The sequence below is a fragment of the Lycorma delicatula genome, chromosome 11, assembly GCF_047948215.1.
Source record: "Lycorma delicatula isolate Av1 chromosome 11, ASM4794821v1, whole genome shotgun sequence".
Classification (NCBI taxonomy): domain Eukaryota; kingdom Metazoa; phylum Arthropoda; class Insecta; order Hemiptera; family Fulgoridae; genus Lycorma; species Lycorma delicatula.
This window is the reverse complement of record NC_134465.1, coordinates 63,213,577-63,226,883: the sequence shown is the minus strand read 5'-3', so window position 1 is coordinate 63,226,883 and position 13,307 is coordinate 63,213,577. Positions and strand designations below refer to the sequence as shown.

The 13,307-nt window shown below is 31.0% G+C and overlaps 1 protein-coding gene across 1 annotated transcript in view; it reads right to left on the bottom strand.

Moving 5' to 3' along the window:
* LOC142332412 (uncharacterized) overlaps nt 1–3,145 on the bottom strand; it is a 48,158-nt gene extending 45,013 nt beyond the window's left edge. The window contains exon 1 of the mRNA XM_075378853.1: nt 3,069–3,145. Coding sequence (XP_075234968.1) covers nt 3,069–3,086 — 18 coding nt within the window. The 5' untranslated portion in view covers nt 3,087–3,145. The remainder of the gene's footprint in view (nt 1–3,068) is intronic.
* Nucleotides 3,146–13,307: the final 10,162 nt, after the last annotated feature.

Below are 13,307 nucleotides of genomic sequence, written 5' to 3'. Positions count from 1 at the left end.
GAAATCAATCAGCAGTATGCCAAACTGATCCCAAAAGACTGTGGCCATCAGTTTGCGTCCAAATGGCTGAGATTTGACCTTTGTTGGTCTGTTTGGTGATTAAGGATGACTCCATTCACTTAACTGCCATTTTCTCTCTGGCATCTAATACGAAATCCATGTTTCATCATCATTAACAATTGAATTAAGGAACTCATCACCTTTTTTGTGTAGCGCATCAAAAGTTCCAAAGCAGATCCCATTCGGATTTTTTTGTGACGATCCATTAAGACATTCAGCACCCAACATGCACAAATCTTTCTGAAGCCTAAATGGTCATGAAAAATGGAACCAATAACAGCTCTTGAAACATCAGGAAAAAGAAGGGACAGGTCAAAAATCATTGAGCGACGATCTTTTCTGATTTCATCATTGACGTTTTTTAACTAGTCCTTCGTGTTTATCAAGGGTCTCCCTGAACGTTCTTCATCATGCACATTAATTGTTATTTCTAAACCTTTCATGCCATTTTTATACGTTTCTTTCATTCATTATATTATCACTGTACAAGCAACCAACTGCCTATGAATTTCATCTTGCTTAACGTTTTGATGGTTTAAAAAACGTATGACTCCACATAGCAGCGCCAACATCGATTTTCCTATTAATTTTATAATGTAATAACTCGCACGTAATCAAAGATCCTACAACACAACAACTTACAGACAAAAATGCAGTGTGTACATTACTAGCGTGGCCATGAACGACACAGGTTAACCAACCTTAAGAGAGAAATTTCCCAGTGGTCTTTACTTTAAAGATATCCCTCACACATTGCATTTTAAAATTAATTCACAGTAAATGAATTGTATGATGTTCTAGATATCTAGTAAACCTTTCATGATTCTAATCCTGTAGGTGGTTGTATACCATCTTTGTGTACCTTTAGCTTGTTACAGCCATGGATCTCCCGACCAGGATGTGTTGTTAATTTAGATTCAATCAACAAAAAAAAAAAATGGTGTCCAAGCTTCAAATTATCAAAAAACAGAACTTTGGGTTAGTATTACAATATTAAAAGGAATAAGAAAAAATGAAAATGTTGTAATGTATGGATTCTAACGAAAAAAAGGAAAATATCTAAAAACCTAAACTGGTGTAAAATTTGCCATCAACTGCTAAAACAAATGTATAAACTGTAGCTTTTTTTCTAAACTAGATTGATTTAAGAGAATTGGTTCGTTTGGTTATTTGCATTTTACTTCACTCACACATACTTTTTATTTCCAAGGTTTATGTCCTAAGATGATATTGTTACTGAATCATAAAGTTATGAGAGATGCAGTTTACCATCTTATTCAGTACCTAAATTGAAATTAATTCATATATTATAAACAACGAATAAAATCATTTAAAAAAAAAAAAATCCATTTCATTTTCTTATAAAATGAATCTATTTGAGAAAGTAATAGAAATGGTTGATAAAAAAGAAAAGGTTTTAGCACATTCATATCGGTCAGGATTTTATTTATTTGTATTTTCATTTGTTTAATATTATTAGTAATAGTACAGTTACATTTATTATTTTTTAATGCTGACCCTGACCAGGATTCGAACCCAGTACCTTCAAGAGAAAAGTAGAAATGTTATTTCACCTTTGAGATCAGAAGAATTACTTTATCTGTAATCATGGTTAGTTAATAATTAAGCATCTTAAGAGATACTTTCTGCAATTTCATAAGTGTTTTAAGTACATGGAATTTCCAGAATTAATTCTTTACGATTACTTTTTTTTCAAATCTGGAAATTACTTTAGAATTAGATACAAGGGGTTCATGCTGATGCTTTAATGTGATCTTTACTCAGTGAAGCTTGACAGCTTGCACAAATGAGCTTTATCATTCATAAGATAATCTCATACCTTACAAGTCAGCATTGGGAATAATATACATGATTAGACATTTTAGGTATAGATTGTTAACCTGTTTAAAATCAACCTACCACTTGATCATATCAGCATTTCACTCCTTTGTTCTGTTATAATTTAATTTACATAGTGATTTATTAATTACTATTTAAAATTTGTATTTAAGAATGAAATGTTAGTTTTCATCATCTTTCAACTCTACTTTTTTCGTAAAGATGTAACAATTTTTATTTGAGTATTTTTCTGTAGATAATTCCCATCAGATTTACAATGTGCATTGTGTTCAAATTATTGTGAAATCATTTAAATCTATTTATTTATACCACGTTACAGAGTAATAGTACAGTGACATGATGTCAACAGTACTCTGCAGAAATCCCAAGGCATCTGTCGCAGTCTGGCGTGTAAGTGTATGCGTACCATTAAATTTGTAGTCTTAAACAGATTCAGACCTACCAGTCCTGTGATGTGTGGTTAATTGAAACCCAACCACCAAAAAACACCGGTATCCACAGTCTAGCATTCAAATCCATATAAAAGCAACTGCCTTTACAAGGACTCTTGACTTCGAAAATCAGCTCTTTTTGTGATGACATTAAAACAAATTAAGTTTTGTTTTTTATTTAGACTTAAATTGTTTTTAAAACAGTTTTTGAATAGAATTTTTTTTTTCAATTTATTTATAACCATTTAGCATATCTCATTATTTATAGAAAAAAACATATATCAAATTCAGTTCTCTTTATAATTGTTTGTTTAATTCCTTTATAAATCATTATGTACAGAATTAGAATAATTAAAATGCGATTAATTAATTAAGTGGATTATTAAATAAAGGTTTTAAGTTAAAACCTTTAAGTAAAGAGTCATCTAAGAAGAAACCCTTTTAAAATCATTTGTAAATTAGAACACTAAGGATACGTACAATTTTAATTCAACACTAACAACTTTAATCTTTAGCAACAGCTGTATGTTTGATGCATAAAGCAGACGTTTATAATTTGTGGACTGTATAGATAAAATAAAACAGGTGTGAGTTCAATTCCTGAGCCAGATATGACACAAATAAAACGAGTAAGAGTGAAACGCACTAATTTATTGAAGATTAACATGTATAACTATAATAACAAAATACAGAACACAATCACAATAATCAACTCACAGTACAATATACATCCATGCGAATAGACTTGACTCAATACTTCGATCAGACGTCCATTTAATTCAAACACAACTTTGCAACTGACTAATACATTAAAAAACTATTACACAACAAAGAGACCAGTGGTGGGGAGAATGCCCACCAGTAACTGTCTGAACCTCCCCAGAAGTGTGACGATTTATCGTTCCAAACAGCATCTGAAAATCCAACTGAATCTGCAGTCATGAGTATAACTTAATTCTGAGCAAGTTTAATTGTAAATTTTAATCAGTTAAGGAAGAAATATCTGTAACATTTATATTACTTTAAATATTTTCTTTAAAGGGAAATGTTAATATGTTTTTAAATCATCAACAGGTAACTATTATGAGTGAGAGAGAGAGAGAAAAAGAGAATTTTTAGTTTATTAAAAATTTGGTTTGTAACATTATGTTCTGTAATTTATTTTTATGTAGCAGTTAACATAATGCAAATAGTATTTAATAAATTTGTACCTTTATTATTTCATTTTCATGCCATAGATAAACTGGTTTACAAAACTTGGCTTCAGCTGTTAAAATTTTATACTTGTTTCGTACCTCAATAGGGCTATTTGCTAAGACATTTCATGAGTTGTTGATGCAATTCACAAGTCTTAATTAAGTAGTAAGGGATGTAGTTTGCTACCTTAACCAACACTAATTTTTTTGTTATGTTTTTATATAGATTTTTAATCCCAAAATACTTTTTGTATCATTTATGTATATATATATATATATATATATATATATATATATGTGTGTGTGTGTGTGTGTCTGTGTGTTTTTAATTGAAAAACAAAACAAGGTAATTTGAAATGATTCAACTTGTTTCAAATTGCTATTTTAAATTTACACAGCGTTATTTATAACTCGCTTTATCTGACTTCTTTAAGTTACACAAACATCAGAACGGTTGTTGAGCTTTGTATTCATAACAGTGTATATACTGTCACTGACTCTATAGGACAGTAATGATGCAGTATCATCAAGTCAATGGGAGTCTTAATATATCCCCAGAAGTTATATAAAATAATATCCTGTTACCTAGAAGAAGGTGGTTGTATATTGTTTAGTCCATGAATAAATAAATAAAATGATAAAAACATGCTTATAGAGTTTTTGATCTGTATCCACCAGTTGCAGTTGAAGATTTGTTTTCCACTCGTTGCAGAACTCCTTTTTTTTCCTGTTTAGCCTCCGGGAATTACCGTTCAGATAATACTTCAGAGGATGATATGTGTGGGTGTAAATGAAGTGTAGTCTTGTACATTCTCAGTTCGACCATTCCTGAGATATGTGGTTAATTGAAATCCAACCACCAAAGAACACCGGTATCCGCGATCTAGTATTCAAATCCGTGTAAAAATAACTGGCTTTATTAGGACTTGAACTCGTTGCAGAACTCCAAGCGATGTGGACCGTCTCCTGGATGTAGATGTTGAACTGGCTGTTTAACAGTGTCATGTTGGACAGATCTTTTCATAGTTGGTATGAATACTAGGTAGTGAACCTGTTTCCCAAAAATTATGAAAAGTCTTCCAATTTACAACTCGGAGAACATATTTCATATTCTACAAGAGCAGCTGTAGTGTTACCATAACACCTACCCAATTCTGCTCCTTAATTACCTCCTAAAAGTTTCAGTAAAACCTCATATCATCGGGGTAGCTGAAATCCGATTGAAATCTTTCACTAGCCCTAAACTGCAAACAAAGCATTTTAGGATATATGCTTATATGAAATTTTTCCATTATTTTCACGAGTAGAATAGGTTATGAAAGTGTCGCGAGAACTTCTTGAAATACTCCATGCATCAGTCTTTTTTTCATCTACTCTTAATACAGAGTCAAAAGTTGTATTTGTAAGTCTATATCTTGTATTCATATATCTATATCACAGCCCGATTTTTTAAAAATTTCAAACAATATTAAGTACATTTGCATTGTTTTTAACTATTATCAAGTACCAATTTTATAAATATAGTGTATGTTGGTTGGTAAGCCAAGTAAATGTGATACAATATAGATAATGGTAAAAAATATATAAACTTTATAGGTAAGTGTAATGAAAGCATCATAATGTGGGAAGGATGTAGTAGTGATTTTTCAACACTTATTTGGAAATTTTTCTCTCATTAAGTATATCTCCCTTTCTGTGTGAAGACTGTAAATAAGTAACAAGTTGATTTTCAGGTAAAAAAGTACACTAATTTTTGTTGCTTTCAGTTTTCTGCCTTAGTTATTTTTATGGGTGTGATGTGTGTAAAGCATCTTGAGTTAAAGAGACGTTGATCATTTAATTTTTCTTTGTTAAATAGTTGTGCCATTAGACATATTGTCATCCCAAAAAGAAATGAATATCTAAATGATGTCTTGCTACAATAGTTTATAAAAAAACATTTATAAAATTTGGAAAAAGAGTGCTATTTATTCAAAATAGGTTTCTTAAGTACAGCATTCAGCAATACGGGTTACAAAAGGAAATACACAGAAATTAACCAATATAGAAATGATAATCTATCAGCCATTAAATAACAGTAAAAATGTATTAAATGCACTTATACTACAATCAATTGTAGTAAGACTGTAAATGGATCCCACTAAAAAAAAATCACTGAATAAAATTTTGGAAAAGCCTTTTAAATTTCAAAGCTTTTAATATTTTATTGATTTTTGTCTATCATTGCCCAAAACAGTTGCCAATAATTTGTGTTAGTTTTAATTGCATACCAATTGAATTTAGTTTCTATGAGAGTAATGATGTTCATTTTCTAGTAAAAAAAAAATAAACTTGTACCGTGTACATCACCTACATTTCAGTTAGTTAGTTTAAAATATATTAAGATCATTTAAGAAAATGATTGGAAACCACTTCACTCCTCATCACCACTAATAAACATAGCATCAGATAATTGTTATTGTAAAAAATGGGTATGTTGTTTTTCATGAATGTCTTTTGGCTGATATCAAGTTATTTTATTTTTTCCAAATATTGAAGTAAGTATTACTTTTTTCCAAGAATCAAAGTCAATACTTAATTTATAAGCTACAGAAATATTGTTATTTGAAATCAGATGAATAATTTTGATAAAAATAGAACATTAAAATAAGATATCACGTATAATTAATTAATGACTCATCATCCTTCGTTATTATTATCGTCTTAAGTTAAACAGTAAAATTATTAACAGAAAAATTAACACTTTATTTACAATCTTTCAACTGAATATTGCAGACGGGAAATAATTACTACAACTGTTCTGTTACGAGACTAAAACTGGCACAGTGCATACATTCACAATGCACAAGTGAAAGAGAACAAGAGTGGAAGAGTGAGAAAGAGCCTTTTGTTCTTCATCCTTTTGTTAACTTTTACTCGTTAGTTGTTAGTTAGTGTGGTGGTACGTAGATAAAAAGATTATATCATTTCCCTACTACTGCAATCATCCCATTCTCTGTTTCTTCCTCTCCTGTACCTTAAAAACTAACCTGATGGTGAGTTTTAGTAGTACACTTTGTACAGGTGGTATTTATAAATTATTCTATAACTTTTCTCTTTTATATTAAGCCTCTGGAGTGCAGTTTGAAGTTTACCATTACTTGTAATGCAGGTATAATAATTTATTTTGTAAACTTAACATACTTTTTATTTTTATTTATTCAATATTTTTTTGTTAATATTTTTATTTGGAAAGTATTATGTACTTCCTGTATTATTTGATTCCTGATGTTTACCTATTAAAAATGAAGTAATACATCAATGTTTAAGTCATCTTAGCTTTTAGTTGAACATTTTTTGCAACCCCAGTGTAGGAAGTTTTTCCAATACGAGCGTATTATATTTAGCGACAATAAAGAAAGTAGGCAAATTAACTATATCACTGATTGAGTTAATGGGCTACTCCATTGGTATAAAGGTTGAAATGTAATTCACTGTCGCTCATAACTCACAAATAAATTAAAATGGCATAAAATTACATTTTATTTACTATAAAAGGTTAAATTTGTTTTTCTACATCGTCACCATTTTCAGATAGCCATGTATTTCTTCCAATGGTAAACCAGTTTACTTACAGACTTCTACATGAAACCGCTCTGAGAATTGCAAGTTTTGGCAATAAAAAATCGGAATTGAGACTTCCTGTATTAAAAATTGCGATAAAATAAATAAAATTTAGTAAACTAAAGTTAGTGATTTTTTTAAATCATCGCAAAAATTCTTTCATTTTGTGATCACCATTTACTGTTTTAAACTATTTAAGGAAAGTTCTTATTTTTGTTTAATTTGTGACTATTTTGGAAATATTTATATATTTTCTTGTTGAAAAGATATTTCTGTTTTCTCTGGTAGTAAGAGAGAGAAGGAAACGTAGATAGAGATATTAAGAGTGACAGGTTTAATAGCGTAAAATGATTCATTTACGAACTGATGCAATATTACATAATACACTTTAGAAATACTGTTGTAAAAGTTTGTTATGATACTGTTATTGTTATTTTAATATTAAAATCTTAATATTAGATCATGTTATAAGCGTAGTTTAGCTTAAATATATATGATAGATGTGACAAGGTAGTACCTTCAAAAACACCTGGGACCTTCTGACACAAAGATTGTTTTCCTCATCAAATCCTTTCTACCCTTTCCTTATCATAATGAAAAACAGTATCCGTTGTCCTGTTCTTAATTGTTTTTATAACTATCTTACATGGTATTACATGCTGTCATACTTTAACACTACTCTAATATTATGTCATATTTTTTTTATATTAATTCAATTTATTTTCATTGAAAAATCATTAGATTCATATATATATATATACACATACACAGCGTGATTCAAAGAAAAGCAGAATTTAAAAAATTAAATAACGTTGATGAAAATGTTTTTAGAAAATGAATTTTATTTCATGTAATTGTACAAATGTTGCCATTTTAGGATACATACATTTTAGTTTATTTTTTAAAGATGACATCTTGCAGGTGACCTCTTCTACATAAATACTCACGAAGCCTCTTCGTTAAATTGTTCACGGTTTGACGTAACATCTCGACTGGAATTTCCGCAATTGCTTATCGGATCTTTGCCTTCAGTTCTTCCGTTGTAGCAGGTCTACTGTGGAACACTTTGATTTTAAGCTGACCCCACAAAAAGTAATCGCAAGCTGAGAGATCAGGCGATCTGGGAGGACATCTAATGTCACCGTTTCGTGAAATGACACATTGTCCAAACAATCGCCGTACAGCTGCCATCGATATTCGTTCAGTATGTGACGTTGCTCCGTCTTGTTGAAACCAGGCTGTGTTAAGAATCGGTGGAAATCTCTTTTGTTGTTCCACAAAAAGGTTTTTCAAGCACGGCTACGTAACGAGCCGACGTCACTGTAATCGCAAGACCGTTGTCATCGTCAAAAAAATAAGGGCCTATAACACCGTAAGATGACATAGCACACCACACGGTCGCTTTCTGGCTGTGCAACGGACGCTGGTGTAGCTGCGTAGGATTTTCTTGTGCCCAGTATCTGAAATTTTGCTTGTTAACAAATCCACTTAGGTGGAAATGCGCTCCGTCTGACATCCACAGTTCGTGAACAAACTCTTCGTTATCGTTATCTTCTGAAGCATTACATTACAGAATTGTGCTCGCACAACTGCATAGTTCGGTTTCAGTTCCTGGACGATCTGCAACTTGTATGGATGGTATTGCAAGTCCTTCATTAACATTCTTCGAACGCTTGAACTATGCGATTGTAAAGATGCTGAGAGACGACGGATTGACCGATGTGGACTTCGTGTGACAGCATCTTGTAAAGCTTGAACATTCTGTGGTGTACGGACGGTTCGCTCACGGCTTGGAGGTTTCTTTTTCATTGCCGAACCGGTTTCCTCAAAATTAGATATCCATGTTTTTAATTGTATGTGCTGATGGAACACGGTCGTGCCGTCCCAGATTAAAATGACGGCGAAATTCTCTACGCGCTCCCTCCACACTGTCATTGTTTTTGTAAAACGCTTTGATAGCAAATGCACGTCGCGCACCACTCCAAGGATCCATGAAAACTAAATGGCAGGTTAGGTTAGAGAGGTTGGCGCCACTTATTAAGTGGTACCAATCGCCCACGGCTACCAACACAACTTTTAAAATTTCCCGTTTTTTTGAATTAGCCTGTATATATATAGAGAGAGAGTGAGGGAGAGCCAATTGATATATAATGTAACATTCTATACCAAGATCAAATTGAGATCTTGGTCAGTTTAGATCAATTTGAGTTCAATTCCTTGCAGGAGTTTTGTATTCTTTTCACGTATTATTTCATAATCCTCAATAAAATATGCATGAAACATTTCTGGCATTCTACTGCTAAAATTAAAAAAAAAAAGCTGACAACTGTCGATTGTTTCTGATGCACAGCTTACACCATACTACTTAATTTAAAATATTTATCATTTTATTTAAATATAATATTTTTTATTTTATTCAATGATTCTAACTAAAGCGCAAGCGTATTCCTTATTTAATTCGTGCGGGTGTGGTGGTACTAGTGGTGATGGTCGACACTAACTAAACCATGTAAATTTACAACTTCCATAGAACAAATTTCGCTTCTTGGCAGACTGTTGTAGCCCCAGCCTGAACGCACCAGGTACCGAATCAATCGAGCGATGAGTTCGAGACCCAGCCAGACCGAATTACTTTTTTACACTTTAAATATTATTAATTTATTTAATTTTACCGCTCACCTGTGATGTCACAACATAGCGGGCGACTACAACAGAAGTTTTTGGGATGGAGTGCGATTTTGCAAAATTTTTTTGCAAATATTGTTATGTTTTAATTGTTAAAAAGAGTACTTAAGAAAAATATGACCTTAATTAGGCAAAATATCGGTATATTGAGGGTGACCTTGCTTTACAGCCTGACCCCCTTGAAGTTTTAAGTTGAAAATTTAATGTCATGAATGTCCCACCCATATATAGAAGTAATCTGACCAAGTTTGGGCAAAATCGGTCCAGTAGTTCTGGAGTTATAAGATGATTTAGAGGCCAACACCGAACACATACATATGAACTTTGACATGTTGAAAATTTCCATCCGGTTTTTTGGGTTCCTTTAGGTATCGAAATGTCAAGATCCGGTGATAACAGCAAATACCCAAATTGGAACGATTACAATTTTTTCCCTTCCAGTACTATAGCGCTATCTATACTGGAAAGTAAAACTCTAGCAATAAATGCGTCAGAAATGCAGATTTCCGGTTTTAATTAAGAAAGAAAGAATGTTGTAATGCTTTTTGAAAATAATATTGCTTTCGATGTTTTTTTTATATTTCATGTTAGTGTCGTGCAATTTAAAACGATTAAAGTTTCAAAACTGATGTTTTGGACCCCAACCCTTTTCGATCCCAAATGACATATTTAATTATTGAAAAACTTAAATTTTTTAACGTAACTAGTTTTTCTTTCCTTTTTTACTGAATTTTCGAAGAGAGTATGGCATTACTTTCGGTCTCATGTTGTGATTGGTGGAGGGATGAAAAATAATTCTCTTTACGTTTTGAGGTATGAGGAATATTAAATTATCATTCCCTTTAATTGGGGTTTCCTTTTATATATATATATATATAGGCTTATGTATAATTTGTAGCTCTAAAATCTCCAAAACTACTGAATAAATTTCATTGAAATTTAGAAATAATGTAGTAGTGGATCTGAAGTTGTACACGTGAAAATTTTATGAAGATTGGTTGAGCCATTCTTGAGTTAAAATTGAAAAAATTCTCCGTTTTCTGTCGCCACTGAATTAAATCGTGCACTTCAACTAATGCTTACATGAAAACTACTGCTCCATTTAACTATTAATCAAATACGCTAGATCGCAGCACGTACAGTTTTATTGAAAGTACATTTTACCAAAGCTTTTTCCAAAATATATTTTGACTACTATTTTTTTAGTTTAAATATAAGGTAATTGTTTTGCGTTTTTTGACTGTATTATTGTTACAATTTTAGAAGTAATGTTTATTATAAATTTTAAAATAATTAGTTTAATATTTGATGTATACTTAAATGGATCTTTAGTTTTTATGAAAAAATTACTTTTAAGTGCTCGATTATTGTAGCATAATAGATAGCTGAAAATATACACAAACACCCGTTTTCTTGTCTGTAACTACGGTTTCTGTGAACCGAGTCTCTTGAAAATCAATAGGGTTGTATTCCCAATAGATTTATATCACCTAACCAAGTTTCCGCAAAATCAGTTAAGATTTGCGTCCGATAGAACGGATGAAAAAACCTATACATACGTATATAAACATGATCGGATGCAGTAACGATTTCCAAATTTTTTTTTGGAAATCCGCTAAAAATAACAGAAAAATAATTACATCATTAATTATCTGTTCTTACATATTTCAGTCTTAATATTCATCTGCAGCTTTTACCATTTATAAATCTTTTTATTGCCAAATTAATGAAACCTGGGATGATGATAACAAGTATGAGTTCAGTGAAAACATATGATCCAGGGGGAAGAGAGCTTCCTGGCTAAATATCCCCTGACCGCGATGGGGATATTAGAATACATATATATTTTTTTATTACTAAGTACCCACATTTATTTACACCAAGTAATATTTCTCATTAAATGTCTTTATAAGTTTTCTTATTCACAACTGTTAAACTTTTAATTCTTATAATATACATTATACTTTTTCCGTGAAGTGGTGAATATATTTGATTTTTTTGTCTTAAGTCATTCGACTGGTTTGATGCAGCTCTCCAAGATTCCCTATCATGTACCAGTCATTTCATTTCGGTATACCCCTACATCCCTAACAATTTGTTTTACATATTTCATATATTTGATAAATATATTTATTAGAAAATTTCTGATATTTTTTATAGTTCTTCAAGTTTACGGCTTATTAACAATATTCAGTCTTATGAAAATTGGACAAAGGATTAAGGCAGTTTCCCTTTAATTGATGTAGGGTTAAACAGAGCAGTTTTAATCGTATTGATAGCCTTAAATATAACATTCTTAAAATTATTAGCTAATAATAGATGAAATAAATTCTTATAATTTTTGTCTTCAATAGTAGTTCATGAGATTAGATTTATTTTTTGTAAAATTTACGAGTTTTGCTGGTAGGAGAGTTAAGTTAAATTAAAAATAGCGTAAATTTTTTTTTGAAGATTTTTGTTATTCTGAAACGTTTCAATGGGTTTTTTTTTTTGTATAAATTCTGACCCGCAATACCATTTCCTTTTATCAATTTTTCCTGAGATTTTGGATCTTACTAAACAAAAGAACGTCTTATCATTGTTAGTATAGAGGAGGGTGTTCTAACCCGTATAGGTTAGGATTTGTGTGTCAGTTAGTGAGGAATGGAGATCTATTTTGTATTCTTTGTGTGTGTGTGTGTGTGTGTGTTAGTAGACAAAATATACTGTATGCTATTCTATTCCACAGAGAAATTTACTTTTCATTTTTTCTCCCTCAACTAACCTTTCTGTATTCCTTTTTTTTTGACAATGTTACATTGTGCCTAAAAGATAAATTGATTTCAGTCCACACCTACCGTCATTTATAATGTTTCTAAGTAATATTAAAAAAAGAAGGGTGTATATATATGGTATTTCTTTTTATATTTTCATATTTTTCTAGAAACCTAGTGTTTTTGATAATTTTTTTATGTTAAAAAAGTTTCTAGCAGTCTTAACTCGTTTCATCATTTTTTCCTCTTTGGTTCTTTTCTAAATAGAACTTTTCTCTCTCTTTCTTCCTCTTTCTTTTTTTATTCTCTCTATCTTTTTTCTTTCTTTATATTAATAAAGTAATATAAAAGTTTCGAAGATATTTTGGTGGTTATAAAAAACTTTTATTTTCGTAAATGAAAAAATTCACTTTAAGAAGATGTTTTTTCAGTAAATCTTTAGATTTTACTTCTTTTTTGTAAATGTACCAAATTAGAAATAAACTTAATTTGGTATCTACTTAAAAAATTAAAAAGAATTCTTTTTTAAATCAATTTTTTTTTAACCTCTGAGACCACCGTTATGTATTGCTTCAGAGGATGAGATGAATGATTTGTAGTGTGAAAATGCAATGATTGACCGAGATTTAAACTCGGGAACTCCAGATGAAAGACCGAGACGCTACCACTCGCGCCACGGAGGCCGGTGTAAATTCAGGTTTACTTGTTTTTAAGTTTAT